The 16,335-nt window shown below is 32.1% G+C and overlaps 2 protein-coding genes across 4 annotated transcripts; one reads left to right on the forward strand and one right to left on the reverse strand.

Annotated features, from left to right (window-relative positions):
- The first annotated feature begins 373 nt into the window (after positions 1 to 373).
- LOC107859187 (protein HIGH CHLOROPHYLL FLUORESCENCE PHENOTYPE 173, chloroplastic) lies at positions 374 to 8,592 on the forward strand. 3 transcript variants are annotated; one of them, XM_016704104.2, is made up of 16 exons: positions 374 to 587; positions 1,742 to 1,984; positions 2,068 to 2,229; positions 2,405 to 2,455; positions 2,799 to 2,933; positions 3,162 to 3,185; positions 3,306 to 3,417; positions 3,945 to 4,070; positions 4,178 to 4,227; positions 5,486 to 5,641; positions 5,718 to 5,813; positions 5,904 to 6,019; positions 6,168 to 6,291; positions 7,054 to 7,167; positions 7,340 to 7,420; positions 8,099 to 8,592. In XM_016704104.2, the coding sequence occupies exons 1-16, from the start codon at positions 522 to 524 to the stop codon at positions 8,243 to 8,245; spliced, it is 1,803 nt and encodes a 600-aa protein (XP_016559590.2). In that variant the 5' UTR covers positions 374 to 521; the 3' UTR covers positions 8,246 to 8,592. The 3 variants fall into 3 exon arrangements, with proteins under 3 accessions (XP_016559590.2, XP_047262781.1, XP_047262782.1); XM_047406825.1 differs by having other exon boundaries at positions 1,742 to 1,919; positions 2,120 to 2,229; XM_047406826.1 differs by lacking the exon at positions 374 to 587 and having other exon boundaries at positions 1,777 to 1,919.
- A 6,164-nt stretch (positions 8,593 to 14,756) lies between these two features.
- Positions 14,757 to 15,953, reverse strand: LOC107859186. Its single transcript, XM_016704103.2, has 2 exons — positions 15,433 to 15,953; positions 14,757 to 14,950 (listed from the first exon to the last, which is right to left on the reverse strand). Exons 1-2 carry the CDS (start codon positions 15,739 to 15,741, stop codon positions 14,921 to 14,923), a joined length of 339 nt encoding a protein of 112 aa, XP_016559589.1. The 5' UTR covers positions 15,742 to 15,953; the 3' UTR covers positions 14,757 to 14,920.
- Positions 15,954 to 16,335: the final 382 nt, after the last annotated feature.

The raw sequence follows: 16,335 nt of genomic DNA on the forward strand, positions 1-16,335 counted from the left end.
GTAATTGGAAGGGAAAAGGGGCAAGTAAGATGGGCTGGCCGGGCCGAGTCAAATTATTTCCCCATGTATAATAGTTGCACAAATGCTACAAGAGTGATGTACTAGGTAAAAGAAGTGGAAAAGCCCAGATATGGCCAGCCCAACTTTCGATCTCTGCATTTCGGTTGTACTTTGGGCTTTTAAATGAGCAAGTTTTTATTTGGGCTTTTAAATGAGAATATTTTCACTTGGGCTAGTCCAAGTTCAAGTGTTGTCAAATACTATAACCCAACACTGTACAGTAAATGGCTGGGCCCACATTTTCTTCCAGAAATCTCATGCGTATTTTGTAGTAGTAACTACTATCTATGATTGAGAAAAACTATTTTCATTCAAAGGTTCCCTCCTAATATGTGGTGTAAATTAACTCTTACAACTTCAACTCCCAGTTTATCAACCAACCACATATATTCTTTTAATTTTTTTATTTTTTTTTTGGCAACACTCATCACAAGCAAAATTAAGTTAGCTTTTTGGGGAAGATGGACTCTTGTTATTTCACTGTAACAAGGCCATCATCATCTTCTTTAACTAGTCTGAATTTTCAGGTACATACAGTCGTTTCAACATTCCCTTTATTAATTAGCACACTTTTTAACATTTGAGTCCTTTTTGTACTGTATTATACTTATCTGAATATGTATTTCAATTTTTATATTTGATCAGTGGGTGAACCTTAGTGTGTAGAGGGAGGCAAAACAAAATTGTTTTTCTTTTCATCTTTGTATTGAAGATTCAAGAAGTTTTAGTGCAGTTGGTAATTTGATTGTTGATTCTTACTTGTGTGCAATAGTTTGACTTGAGCTGGTGATAGAAATGCTTATAAGGACATATTGGTGAATTCTTTATTTTTTTCGCGTTTACTGGATAATAAGTAGCATATGTACTCTAACTTACAAACTACAAGGAGATTGCTCCGAGGTAGTTCAGTGATTGTTTCTACCAAGTTACTATTCTATTTTGATATTTGTAGTTCAAACGTTGTTCCTAGAATGTCTGCCCACAGTGCCTTGTTGGCAAACGCTGGAAATATTGATGAGTTCTATTAGTTATCGGCATGCCTATATCGCACTATATAGTTGTTGGATTCTGCTTACGTTTAGGCGGCTTAGAGTCATTGATCACTCATAATATATTTCACAAAAATGTGCAAAACCAGCTTCTATAGAGAAACTATTGTTAAAACCACAACGTCGTACTCTTAATCTACACGAAACAGAGATAAACATGGAATTTTACGAGGAAGAAAGGATTAGAGGTAAATGAAAACAATGATTTTTCTTGAGGGGTTTTCGCTGGGGTGGTGCGCGTTTTTTTTTTCTTGATTTTGATGCCAAGTACTTGGTTGTTTACATGCATTTATTAACCTGTTAGTAGTTACTACATGAGAAATAGGATTCCTATAGGACTTTGGTTATCAAATTCTTATGCCTCAAGACACACCATGAAGCTTTGATTTATGTCCAATTGTGTGATGCATTTGATGATATCTTAGTTCCTAAATATAGAGTTTAATATGGATTAGTTTTAACCACTAGAAAAAGGTTTAGACTTGCAATTTATTTGAAGTGCAAATTGGACTTCTGATTCATCTGTCGACGACTGCATTTCTTCATCCTCCTTTTTTGTGTTTCCTTCCCTCCTTTCTTGGGAATATCTAACTTTTACCATTTGTAACTTTCTGGGTGGTTGCGCACTACAGGGTGTTTCATTTCTTGGTCAAAGATCGTACGGGAAATCCTTAGGTGCCCCTTCTCATCTTTCCTGGCCATTATCTAGACCTAACAAGAAGCATCAAAATTTTATTTATAAGCGGACCTCGCAGAATCTTGGTCCGAAGACGTTTAAGGTGGTCATATTGGCAGAATCTGGAAAACAAGGTTGGGATTTTGGCAGATTTATAAAGACATTGTATTTTTTTAATGGTCCTCCTTCCCCGGCAAAGGTTGTCCTTTCTTTTTCCTTTCTGGCATATGACTCTTTTTGTGGCACTTCATTACTCCTAACCATTTTTTCTTTTTCTTAAAGTTCTTTGAATCTCTGATTGAGAAACTAACTGGTCCATCACCTAGTAAACCAGTCAAATCAATGGATTCTTCTGGAATTACGTTGGTAACTGGAGCCACTGGTGGTGTTGGAAGAAGAGTGGTGGACGTATTACGCAACAAAAAGTTGCCTGTTAGAGTACTCGTATGTTTCTTCTAATCCTTTTTTCTACCTTTGTCGTTTCCTTTTGGAGTTTTGTGTAACTCTTTTCTTTTGCTTACTAAATGCAAAAACATGCTATGTGAGTAGAAAAAAATAATGTTCACTCCCTCTATTTTTAACTAAGCTTCCCTTCTTCTGATGTTCTTAAATACTTTAGGTCAGAAATGAAGAGAAGGCAAGAAGAATGCTTGGTCAAGATGTTGATCTGGTGAGTATTCTTTTCATGTTATTTTCACTCTATCTACTCTGATATCAAGCATGGTTTATCGATGCCTGTATAGTTTGAGACTGGGAAATTGATTCTTCTCCTCTGATTTATGGCTGAGCTACTGTATTACCTTTTACGGTTGACCTTTTCTGTATTTTTGTTTCGAAAATGCAACTGTTCCTGCCAAATGCATTGTCCTTGCCATGAACTTCCTTCTGTTTTTTTCATCGTTAATATTACTGAATCATGGAAAATCCATATCAGGACCAACAGATATTTGTTGCAACACACTCACATATTCAACAAAATGAAATTGTACTTTCTCTTACTAAATAAATTATAGGTTATTGGAGATGTTACCAAAGCCGACACTCTGCTTCCTGAGTACTTCAAAGGAGTAAGGAGCGTAATTAATGCTGTTTCTGTCATCGTTGGCCCAAAGGAAGGGGATACCCCCGACAGGGCCAAATACAGCCAGGTATATAAGCTGTAACTTTTGGCAAACTTCGATGGTGTATTTTTTGTTTTTTAAGTCAATGAATTTACATCACTCTATTGCTAGGCTGAGAATTCAATCCTTGGTCCATCTTACCTGAAACTAAAATCACGTCCTTTCTATTCCTTGTATGTGTTCATTGGTTTCATCTTTTTGCCTAACATAATATTACTTCTTGCTTATGCTTATACTCTTGATGCGAATCTGCAGGGAATCAAGTTCTTTGAACCTGAGGTGGCTAACTGATTGCTTATCCTTGGAGTCATATTGTACTGTTTCCCTTCCAATTTTATAAGCTAAGTTTGATGTTGGGGCACCAGTTCACTAAGCGTCCTTGTTCACTTGGCAGAACAGATCAAAGGTGACTCACCTGAAATGGTGGAGTACATTGGAATGAAGAATTTAATAAATGCTGTTAAAGAAAATGTTGGCCTTCGCACAGGAAAACTACTATTTGGATTTGAAGGTATGCTACTGCAGACCGAAGAATCCATTATTGTAATGTTATATTTGGCTTTTAAAATCAGATACCAACCTTAGAACAAATTGTAAAAATGAACGGGATGACAATCTAGCGATATTTTTACTGTATCATTATGGTGTAAAACGACTGAGATCTGTTTACAGGAAAGATTTATATTCCCTTATTTGTGTAATCCGAGTATCTTGGAGGCAGATACTGAGCTGGAAAAACTTTACTTGAAAATGATTTTCATAGATTCCATGGAAAAATAACAATGTGTAATGAAAGAAGCTCTAAGTGTCGGCTCATATCTTCTTGTGTTTGGATTTTTTTGTGGGGAGGGGGAGGATATTATGATCTTCTTCCCTTTATGTGATTGATCAGTGTCTATGTTCGAATTTGTATGGAATAATCACCCAAGCTAGTTGCTCTTCCTTTCCCATCTTTTTACTACTTTATTTTCAGAGTTTACCTCAATATAAGGTTTAGTTTCATACAATAGATTGACTTTATTCAGTACTTCTATGCAGGTGATTCATTTAAAGAACTTCCTTGGGGTGCTTTGGATGATGTTGTGATGGGTGGAGTGAGTCAAAGTACATTCCAGATAGATTTAACTGGTGGGGAGAATGGTGGACCAACAGGACTCTTCAAAGGTACCTTTCGTGAGAGATAAAATGTGATACTTTGTTAGAAGTCTGTTGGTTCGTGATGATCTCTAATTCTTATATCATCAATTTAACTTTGTTTCATGTTTGTTCAGGTGTTGTTACAACTGCTAACAATGGGGGGTTTGCCAGTATTAGGACAAAGGTGAAAAGAGAAATCATTAAAGCTGATTTTCTGCTTTATTTTTCTCGCTTTCTACTCCATGTTTGGTCTTGAAGTTGTTGATGATTAAATCATGATATATGACATGCCTGAGGCTTAACTTTTCACTCATCAGCCAATTGAAAAAAATAAATCAGCCAGTATTTTGCGAGAGCATAATATTTCTCATCATAAATATACTCAAAAGCTGTTGATAATTCCTCCTATGCTTACATTGTTGTCTGGCTTCTTAGGGTAATATTTGCAATCATCCCTTCTGCTAAAATTTATGGTTGAAAACTGGAAAATAGATAATTTATAAGTGAAATGTTTTTGGGGGAAAAGCAATTGAATAGTTTCTAGGTTCTGTGATGGCCTTGTGAGTAAAAAAAATTGTGGGTGACCAGTGGAATGAAGAAGCAATGTTAGTAGAGCCAAAACACAGTCAATTCAACTGAAGCTCTAATTGTCCTTTGTCTTACCCAGTATTGAAGACGAGAACTAAAATTCTTGATACATACTGATGTTATCCTACACCGTCCTGCCGTAACACCTTGTTTCGACTTTTGTTTTATCTGTTTCTTATGAAGCTCACCCCCTCACAATGCTCCTGTAACCCTTTGTCAACAGCCCAAAGAACGATTCTCGTGGAGTGTATTGTTCCCTTAGAAACTGGAAGTGTTTTCCTTTTACTGATTTCTTATTATGACTTAGAAACAATACCCGTTATATGCCATGGCTCTATTTATTAATGAAGTTTGTATTTGGAGGCTTACGTTTAGTTTGATTTCACAAAGGGAAGGGGAAGGGTAAAGGAGAGAATATTCATGGACTTACCTCCTTAGTTGGACTATATTATCACGCCAAACTACCTATATTATAGAAGCTACAGATATCTAAAATGGAGAGTAGCCAACCTCCCCCCTATCTGTTTCATTTTTATCAAACATGGAAGATGGTTCTACTATCCTTACACCTTTCTCATTTTCGCCCCAATTAGCCTGGTATGATCCAACAATAAGCTGAATCATTTTCCATAAAAAGTGACTTAACCAGTAAGAGTTTTCATTATTGGTGTAGGCTGATTTAATTTATTTAATTTAACACAAAATTGCCGTTGCATGTGAGATGAATTTTCGTGACCGAAGCTCGAGTAGCATCTTAGCCAAGAGCTAACTGTACTTATTTCCCTCACAGTATGATCAAAGAAAGATAGTTACTTTTTGATCTGGAGTTTGACTCTCTTGTCCACGTGTTTCAGAACTTTTCTGAACCTGAAGACCTTTCTGCTTATGATGGCTTAGAGTTGCGCCTTAAAGGTGATGGACGTCGTTATAAGCTTATTGTTCGCACTAGCCGTGATTGGGATACCGTGGGCTATACAGCGATCTTCGATACTGTTGAGGGTTGGCAGTCGGTTAGTTTCTTGTGAATTTCAGCAATTAACCAACTTTTCTCATAGCTACATTTTATCCTAAGCGTATCATTTCCAGGTCCGTTTGCCTTTTTCTTCTTTGAGGCCTATATTCCGTGCGCGAACCGTACTAGATGCACCACCTTTTGACCCCAGCCAAATCACGTCATTACAGGTATTTTATTTCAGTAACTTGTGTTTGTTCATCTTTGCAGACTCTTCCCCAGATTTCTGCATTTATGCTTTTTATCTTCAAAATTTCCAGCTTATGTTCAGCAAATTCGAATCTGATGGTAAACTGAATCCAACGTTCAAAGAAGGTCCATTTGAACTTCCTGTATCATGCATTCGGGCTTATCTTAGAGATCCCATAACTCCCAGGTTGGATTCTAGATCCCACTTTTATGTTGTTAGTTTAAACTTGAAGCAGTAGCTTTCTTCCCTGATTTTTGGGTTTGTGTTTAAACTTGAACTAGTGCAGCATTCTTCCTTGATTTTTCGGTTTTGTACTAACTCTACAGTTCTGCAGGTTTGTGCATGTGAGTTCTGCTGGTGTAACTAGACCTGAAAGACCAGGAATTGATTTAAGCAAACAACCTCCAGCTGTGCGATTGAACAAGGAATTGGGCTTCATCCTGACATTCAAGTTAAAGGTTTGTACCTTGAGTTTTCCTACTACTTTCCAGACGAGGATAAATGCCTTGTTAATGATTAATGGTTAGGAAGCTTATCCACCAAAAGAAATACTTTATGGTCTGGATCAAGTCCCATATCTAGAGCTTGCAGTTGAGCATAATAAAATGGGAACGTCATCTTTTGAGTAAAATGTCTATATTATGTTAAATGGCTGTTGAGATGGATGATGTTTCCATTCCAGTATCCGGGACTCATTAAGATAGATTTTATCACCTCTTGAACATAAATAGTTAGTTTGCAACATCTCCCAAGTTAACCAAAGTTTCATGTATTTTTAGCTGCTGCTTAAGTTGCTCGGACTCTTCAAAAATGTCTATGGGTGCGTGTCGGATCCTCCATAATAGTGTATTTTTGAAGGATCCGACACGGGTGCGGCAACATTTTTGGAGAGTCCGAGCAACTTAGGCCGCGTGCTTTTGTCAAGTGTTACCCCTGTTGGAGGTTGTAAAATTGTGACCATATACAAAGTACATAGTAGATAATTAAGTAGGAGATAGGACACTTTCATAATTACCTTTCTCTAAAAGATGTAGGAGATAAGAGCCTTCTTCTTGGCATGCGTTGCTACCTATACGTGCCATCTGATAACAGCTTACATCTTGTTTTACAATGAGCATTCTGTTATTAGTATCTACTGGAGGTAAGACATTTAACTCTTTCTATATAGAGTATTCTACTATTTGCATCCCTATGCTCACACAGATAAAGTTTTGTGCCAGGGAGAGGATGAGATTCGGGAATCTGGGATACCATATACGATAATAAGGCCTTGTGCCTTAACTGAGGAGCCTGCAGGAGCTGATCTCATTTTCGATCAAGGAGACAATATCACGGTATTAGCTCGGAAATTAGCAATTTATTTTCTGATTTATAAAGCCTTGTGTAGCCTGTGTCATTCTTTTTATGTTTTCCATAAAGTCTAACTGAAGATCACTATGAGTAATGTTGATGTGGTGACCGCTCTTTCTAATTTCTCATGAGAACATTTATATCTGATATGCACAGGGGAAGATATCCCGTGAAGAGGTTGCTCGAATATGTGTGGCAGCTCTGAAAAGCCCCTATGCATGTGACAAGACATTTGAGGTGATGCTTGTCCTTACAATATGACAAAAATGTGCTTGTTCCTGATGTTCCCGTACTCTCTGCAAAGTTATATTTGTCTGACAAGAAATATGTTGTATTACTACCTTCTCTTGATCCTTAATAGCTTTAAAACAAAGTTTGGTTACCAGACTATGGCGCCTTCAAGGTATCTTTTTCTGGATCGCCATCATTTTAGGCAAAATTTTCATATTTTCAGCTTTTCAAATTCATGCATCTAAATTAATATGGATGGGAGGCAGACAAAATGTAATGGGTCTGGAAGCGCGGACAAACAATAGTAGTATGCAGAACCGTGTACATTTCATTTCATGTAAACTGTAAAGTCAATTAATTTTAGATAAAAAGAACTGCTATGTGGGTTTCCTTAGATTCTCGCAAAGTAATACTGTCTTCTTCTTCTTCTTCTGTTTATTGTCCACCCTGTAACAAAAACTTATACCATCTCTCTGTCTGCAAATTAATACACGAACACTTAAATAGCTTCCATGAAAGTTAAGACAGTTTCCTGCAATGGGTTTGAAGTCTTACAATGGCTTTAGGCTTGCCAAACAACTCTTAGCGATCTGATCTTATCTATTTTCCTGTTTTCTCCCTGGAAAAAAGAAGTGACAAAGTGTGTGTACTTAGGTACTAACATCTCGCTGCTTCTCCTGACAGGTTAAAAGTGTGATTCCATTTAGTGAGCCGTACACGGTGGATCCAGAAAACCCTCCTTCAGAGAAAGATTACAATGAATACTTCAAAACTCTGAAAGATGGCATCACTGGGAAAGAAAGCCTAGAGGAAACTCCTATCCCTGTATAAATTCCAAGCACGGTATGTTAATATTCCAAGCACCGATTAGTCGTTGCAGAACATTGTAATGATGCAAAGCAATATCAACTAGTTAGCAACGAGTGCAGCTAACCAATCAAATAAACCAGTATGTAGAAATGTGCTTTGGAAATATGAACAAGGTCTTGCTTTGGGACTTCGTGGCTGAATCCAGAGAACTAAGATGAGATTTGTATAAATTTAAGTGATCTGGTCCTCATGGTCCAAAAAGGCAGAAAAGAGGTGTTTATGTACATACGTTTCACTGGCATAAGTTCTACCATTATATTATCTACTGTTTTTCTAGTGAAAATGATCAAAGATTGATGTTTTCCGAAGTTATAAGACAACACTGAAGAATGCACAGAACCAGTGATGAAGTAATTTTCATTCCGTACTAATACAAGATGGAGGGAGTATTTAAGTGAATTTTACTTGCAATAAAATCCTAAATATCATTCTACTCTGTTTATTTGATATATTTAGCTTTTGAGAGTCAAATCACATAAAAGGTCCAACAATGAATAAAAAGAAATAAACATTAATTGATTGTAACTTATTGAGAGATAGTGGTAATTTTCTATTAGTTAAAACAAAAAAAAAAAGTTATCCCGCAGGAGTGGCGAAGCCACTTTTGTTTTAGTGTCAATTGAAAAATTAGAGTGTAGATATGTAAAAGAACAAAACAAAAAAAATATATTATGTGCATTGTGAGTTGTGTTATGAAATATAAAGTAAAGAATTGTGAGTTGTGTTGTGAGTGTTGTGAAATATAAAGCAAAGAATAAGAATGGAGAAAGAAGTGTTCAGACTTCTTTATTTCTCACGAGAAATTCTTGATGGGTGAATTACAAGGAAGTTTCCTTTTTGATGGGTGAATTACAAGAAAAGTTTGTTTATTTATAGAAAAAAATTAACCTCAGATTTCTAACTTTTTCATAAATAAACATTTATTATATATGGTAAAATAGCATTCACTATATATAGTGATATATTTATAACAAGTTTGAACCTTTTTTTATTTTATTTCTAATATTTTGTTTTCTTTTCTAGTCTCTTTGGAGAAACAAATATAATTGTATTTATGAAAGTCCTAATTGATGTGTATTATATTAGATAAATTTTTTGAATATACGTCTTCTTTGTTTTATTGTTTGTTTGTTGTTTATGTGTTACTTATTTATCATTTTTTTTCTTACCACTTTGATATTTGACATATATCACCGGCATAACTTGACTCTTTTTATTGAGTCATTTTAAATTATATTTATTTGCATTATACTATTAGCCTAGCAGAACTCAATCATTCATTGAGAACGAGAAAAAGATATGAACTTCTAATAACTTATATGAAATTCAATGTTACGTTAATAATTCAAATACTTTTGTTTTTTAGGGTCAAGATTAGAAAAATGTTTTACATTGAACAATTTTCTCTATACTTGTTTATGGTGCAGAGTATTTGATAAAAGATTAAAGCTTTTAACAAGCATTTATTAACTTCACAATAAACATCAATTAATAATATATATTTATATTAGAAGAGTTAATTCAATTTAATAAGATATTGATAATGTATTTATAATACATTACGTTGGATCTTTTTATAGAAATTTTTTTTTTTTACTCATCTAAAGATTTAAGTAGTTTAATTTAAATTCTAAAATTTTTTATAGTTAAAAACTTAAAAAATTAAAATAAAAATTAAAAATTTGGAGGAGATTTGCTATATTCTTAACGTCATACTTCTAGTGAAAATTTTGGTTTTCTCGTCTTTTTGGAGAACCAAAAATAATTTTTGAAGCCAGAAAGCTTGGAAATGAAATTTAGTACATATGTTTTTTCTTTCTTTTTTGAAAAAACCAAGTAGCTTAATTATTATTTAAATTGTGAATGAATATATCATAAATCAAAGATAGGGATACACAATTAACTCATGTACGGATATTTGATTGCAACTTGAAGTAAATATTTCAAAAGGAAATTTATTGTATTCCGAATGTCCCGGCACAATAATATTATTTTGTATTAAATACTTAAATTTTTAATATCTAATTATAATTATAATTTTATCCTTTTGGATAGGATTAAAATACCAACTTTTTAATCTTTTTTTTAGGTATTTGGTAAAAATAAAAAAGTACTTGAAAAAAATAGAAAGTGATAATCTAGATACTCCAACTTTTTACCTTTTCAGCTATAATTTATTTTAAGTTTGACCAATACATTTATTCTTTTATCTCTTACATTTTTCCTTAATTCCAACAATACCCTTAGGGATCGTTTGGTTGGAAAACAAGTCATGTTGGGATAAGTTATGTTGGGATTAGTTATACTGAAATTAGTTGTACTGAGATTAGTTATCCTAGTATCACTTTTTAGTGGTTGTTTAGTTTGTGGTACTAAAAATAATATGCATTGTATTCTTTTTAAGAATAGATAGTTTATTTACAAACATACCCTTCACCATATTTAACTTAATTGTTTTTCTTCATATTAAATCTTACAAAAGAAATTAAAAAGTTATTAATTTTTTTTAAATTTATTAGTTTCTTTTTCCTAAAATATACGTTAAGAAATTTATGTTGATATTTTTTAAATGTGTATAAAGCTTTAATATTTCATGTTAAATTACTTATTTTGTTCTAAATTTTATAAAATATTGATAATCTCATTTTTTATCAAAAAAATTCATCATAAAAAATGTGAAAAAGAATTACTCTCATTTTTCATTATTTAGTATCATTAATATTTGGAGAGTCAAATTGTATTTTAAAAAAAAAATTAAAATATTTTTAGGTAAATATAAAAAATAATTTTTTATTTAATAACTAAGCATGTATTGAGTTAGAAAGAGAATGTCAACATACTGTAATTAATTTTCCATGATAATTTTGTTAGAAAAAATGAAAAATTGAAATAAGATTAATAAACATATTTACAAAATAGAAAGACAATAAACCCTGGATCAATTTTAAATTTGATTGTATAAATAATTTTTATGGTGTCACTATTGTTTTTTCATGACTCATCACTTTTGTATCATTTAATAGGCTCATATAATTATTCAAATTTATCAAAATGTATAAAAATTTGTAGAGTAATTAAAATTTAAATTATGAATAAAATTGACAAAAAATGTCTCTTTCTCCTTGTTTCCTCTTTGATTTTTCTCCTTTGTTTTCAGCTATTTTTCTTCTTTTTACAGCTTACAATGTTACAACATAATACTATATTAATATAAAAATCATCCTAATTTTTTTTATTTTTTTAGCATTTAAAAATAAAATAGTAACTTATATTTATAAATTTGCCCCCACATAATCATTTTACGTAGAAAGCACATTTAAATACATTTTTTTTTAAAGCATAAAATATGATTTAAAAATGAAACATACTTTAAATGGAATTATTTTATGAAAATAAAAAAAATGAATTTATTTTGACGAATAAAAGTAAAAGTAAAAATAGTGAAAACTAGTATTGAGCACTTTTCTAAATTTCAAATACAATTCATATTTTTCTGGCCAAATAAAGTTGTTTTTTTTTTTTTTTTGAATAAAAGTAGATAATATTCCGAAATAAAGTGTAAAATATCCATAGGCAATCGGTTCCTTAGAATTCTGGATCCGTCTAGAAAATTTTACCCGGTGGAATATATACAGCTTTTTGTGTAGTGAGGGTAAAAGAAAGAGTGATAGAAGAATTACATGTCTCACCCAAAAGAATTAACGTGAAAAATGACGAATGAAATTTACCCTAAAGATGTTTTCTGGGCGCAGTAGTCAGGTCTGTGAAGTAGAAAACAAAAGTAGAGAATGCAGAGAAGCAGTACTGATCATCAACTCATTCAATACTCAAAGCTGTGAGGTAAAAAAGACAACTCACTACATCATCATCTACTGCAATCTAGGTATCAGTCACCAAGGAAAAAATGCCTTACTATTAATGACTTCGAAAGACTTTTGGCACTCAACTACTTACCTACTTGCACTACAAAAAGAATCTATTATTTGCATTAATTACTTATTACTACTCCTTTAGTTTACTCTTTGCTTGTTAAATTTCAATTTTGCATGATCATTAATATGAGTATTTTATTATGATATCCATCTTAATTGGTTTTAGTCTTAGGTTTTGAAATTAAGTAATTAATATTGAGGTAAAACAGGGAAAATAAATTATCTTTTGTCAATATGTTAAAAGTGGTAAGTAAAAGTGAAAATATGTTTTTGAAATATTAGACAAATAAAATCGAATGAAGGAAGGAAGGTAATATTTGTTTTCAAAATATAAACGTACAGCTAGTCCAGAAAGTATTTGAAATCATTACTAAGTAGGTATTTGAACAACAACAATGTGATATTTGAAAAAATATATATTTCAAAATTGAAGTTATATTTGAATACTCATCTAATTTGAAAAAAAAGAAAGTTCTGTGAATAGAAAAAAATTATTTGAAAAGCGCTCAAAACAACTTTTTAAACTCAAAACTCATTTTCAATTATTTTTCTCGAAATGTCTCAATTTAAAAGTACTTACCAAACACTCTTTTGGAAAAATAGTCATGTCCAAATAGGTGAATCTCTTTTTTTTTTTCTCGTTCAATAGCGTATAGACAAATACCTCGCAAACAATTGCATCACTATTGAAGTTTTTAACTTTTGGCTTGAAGGAGGGAACAATCATAATCTCAACATAACCTGTTTCGCGATGAGAATTTTTTCACTTTTTCAAAAAAATAAATAAATTACTTTATGCCAAAAATAGCTCCAAGTTGATATTGGTCATGAGAATTCCAATAGTTGTATCCTAAGAAGTGAAAAACCAAAAAAAGTTATTTACTTTTTTCCATCTTTCCTCTCTTACAAAAATTCAAATACAACTTCAAATATATTTATGAATAAGCACAACTCCAGTTTCAACTTTAAAAATTTTAATTTTTATTGTCAAAACGCCCACATATAGTACTACTTGGTAAGTTTTTAAATCGGCTTGAGCAATATACAGTTTTGAGGGAAAAAAAGGATAATTCAAAAGTAGATTCAGTTGTCACATGGATGTGTTTGCCCCACAAGATTGAGTTGTCAATTAAGACACCATATGAGCAAGAAAAAAACAAGGTTGGGTTGTAAATTAAGACTGCATAATGATACAAGTAAACAGGAAACAATAATGTAAAACATGTGTAACTCTTTGGTAGAGATTAATGATTGCATACATAGTACTAGTACTATATACTTCTTTAATTAATTTCTTCAAGGCATGACACCCATTGGCAACATAAAGATCTTCTCATCTCTTTTTAAAATTTCAAGTCTTTCAATAAACATAAACGACAAATGCAAAGAGTTTTATCAGCAAAATTTTTGGAATTTTGCTAAGAAGATATGAATACTGATCTTGGAGTTATATGATGTACAGCAACGCATCAATTTTCTTTTACTTCTTCTAGGAGCTCCCATGCACGTTAACCCCAACTTACAATTTTAGTAAGTGTTTGATCATGAAAATTAAAATTTTGTTAGAGTCGAAGTTGTGTTTAATCATAAAAATAAATTGAAATTCTTTTTGACTTCCTGTGAGAAAAATTTCACTTGTTTTTAATTTTCTAAATATATTTTAAATTATATTTAAAATTTTTATGATCAAACACTACAATTTTTATTAAAGTAAAATCATTTTTAAAAAAAAAATATAAAAAATTTCCGTGATCAAATAAGTTTTTAAAATTAAAAATAAAAAGTGTTTATCACCTGAATAACCCTTGCAAATTGCTTCTAGGTTGGCGGAAATTAAAGGCATGTAGAAGACCAGAACATTATGCTCTATTAATTACTTTTGTTAGTACTTGAAATTGCATGCGCATTTAGCAAAAGCTAAAAAATTTAAATGCCCTTCATGTTGACTCCTTAGTCCTTACAAATAGTCGCGGGTTAAACTTTTAACTAAGGAAATTTAAAATTAAAAAAAAGTAAGTACACGAACTAGTCAGAAATGGTTCAATGTCAATTATATATATAAATAAAAAATAATTTTCATCATGTATAATTTTCTGTCGTAGGATGTTCGGATGACCCCTAGCTATAAGGTGGCTCCGCCGCCTCTGCGGCTGCTTACATAGGCTTTGTCATTATTTATTTTTTAGTGTTTACAGAACTTTTTAGAATGGGATAGGAGGAGGGGTTGCTTTGTAAGTTCACAAAAATTTGGTTGTCTTACTTTGGTTTTATTTTTCTAATCTGATGATTAGCAGTAATCGATAAGATTGCGTGTACCTCTGACTATTTTACCATGCACCTACTATAAGCATTGGTTAAAAAATTGGGGGAGAAAAGTTGTGCAGAAGTAATCGAACAGTTCTATTGCTAAAAATAGTCTAAATAATCCCCACCACTTTCTGGCTTTTTTACTTTTGTTTCTTTTTAAAGCTTTATGCATAGAGAATTGCAATTCCCATTTCCAAAAAAATGCAAATAAAATCAAGCAATGACACTGGACATTGTCAATTATCCATTTCTCTATATAATTAAATTAATAGTTACCTAAAAACATGTACATTTTGAATTGGATAATAGTTAGACATTAAGCATAATTCCTGCATTTAATTAATATCTTAATCTCTCAATAAACTGAAAATCTTGCAAGACTTCTTTTGACTTGAGATCAGAATCTCTTTGGAGAACATAAACATGCCTGCATATAGAAAATCAACAAAAATAATAATAAAAACAACCATCAAAATTCTAAAATATAATAGAAAAGGAAAACCACAATTGAAATCCCATTTTCCATAAATAAAAAAAGAGCAGCCAAAGATATTTCTCTACTATTTAACTTGAAATACATCAATTTTACTCTCAATTATATTTTTAACCCTTTTCACTTTCATAAACAAATTAATAGATAAAAACTTATCTTGCAAAAACTTATCTCAAAATTATTATCTAACCCTTAATATGAATAAAAATAACATTAAAATCTCGGGATCAATAACTAATCGTGTATAAGTTATGCGACAATTTTATTCCAACCAAACATAGAATAAATTCATCCTAAAATAAACTCCGATCGAGATTAGTTATCTCTTATCCCTCGTATCAAACTAGGCGATAATTTTTTACTTTTTTTTCAAATATTAAAAGAAAGAGTTAGAAAAAGAGGAAAAAGATTCATACATTGAAGTAACGTCTTCTTCTCTGATGTCTCTTCAATACTTTATTTAACTTAGCAGCCATTTCTCTATGTGAAAGGATTTCCCCAGTTGGTGAGTTCAAGAACACGTGGCTTCTTTCGATTGGAGGAGACCACAAGCCACTCTTAGAATAATCAAAATCAAACTCAGTCAAATCAGAGAATTTAGAGAGCAGCCTTTCTGACACAGACTTAGAAACCAACTGAATTTTCAATGGAGAAGAAACATGATAATAATCTTGCCATGGACATTGAGAAGAAGAAGAAGATGAGATTTCAGATATGGTGGGCATTATTATGTCCTTTTAATTGAGAAAAAAAAAAAAAAGAGATGAGGGGGGAAAGATAGAGAAAAGGAGACAAGATTTAAGAGAAGAATATAAAAAAGGAATGCATGATAAGGACGTGTATGGATGTATTGTATGCAATAATGGAGAGGGGAAAAAAGGAGAAAGTGATCGTGGTTTGGCAGAGTAATAGTGGTAGCTGGAATTTTAAGGCTTAATACATCGCCAGCCCTTTAAATTTATATTCAAATTTCATTTATGCATTCGACCTGTAACGTTTTTTAATTGAGACCTAATCGGAAACATAATAAAAAATTTCAGTTCACGTATTGAAAAAAAGATTTAATGCATATTTTCAAGAGTTGTTAGGCAATTAATTATTAACCACATGCATGTGTCATATTTTTAAAATTATAAGCATTCATCTCTAGAGCTGGCAATATGGGTTTGATTTGTGAGATTGGTCCAATCCAACCCTTTAATTAAGTAGGATTAGGCTAAGTTTTTTCAATCTATTTTTTTATTTATTGTTTGGTTGATACTAATTTTTTGAAAGTTCAGAGTATGTGTTTGAAATGTTTGGTAAGCTGCTTTTAGTTG

This window comes from Capsicum annuum, chromosome 2, assembly GCF_002878395.1.
Source record: "Capsicum annuum cultivar UCD-10X-F1 chromosome 2, UCD10Xv1.1, whole genome shotgun sequence".
In the NCBI taxonomy this organism is placed as follows: domain Eukaryota; kingdom Viridiplantae; phylum Streptophyta; class Magnoliopsida; order Solanales; family Solanaceae; genus Capsicum; species Capsicum annuum.

What these genes read in the sequence shown, in the direction of transcription:
- LOC107859187 (XM_016704104.2), top strand. Translation starts at nt 522, where the DNA reads ATGGACTCTTGTTATTTCACTGTAACAAGGCCATCATCATCTTCTTTA. An exon ending in TAACTAGTCTGAATTTTCAG is followed by an intron (nt 588 to 1,741) that starts GTACATACAGTC and finishes TGCGCACTACAG; the next exon opens with GGTGTTTCATTTCTTGGTCA. An exon ending in TTGCCAGTATTAGGACAAAG is followed by an intron (nt 4,228 to 5,485) that starts GTGAAAAGAGAA and finishes CACGTGTTTCAG; the next exon opens with AACTTTTCTGAACCTGAAGA.
- LOC107859186 (XM_016704103.2), bottom strand. Translation starts at nt 15,741, where the DNA reads ATGCCCACCATATCTGAAATCTCATCTTCTTCTTCTTCTCAATGTCCA. An exon ending in GAAGAAGACGTTACTTCAAT is followed by an intron (nt 14,951 to 15,432) that starts GTATGAATCTTT and finishes TTCTATATGCAG; the next exon opens with GCATGTTTATGTTCTCCAAA.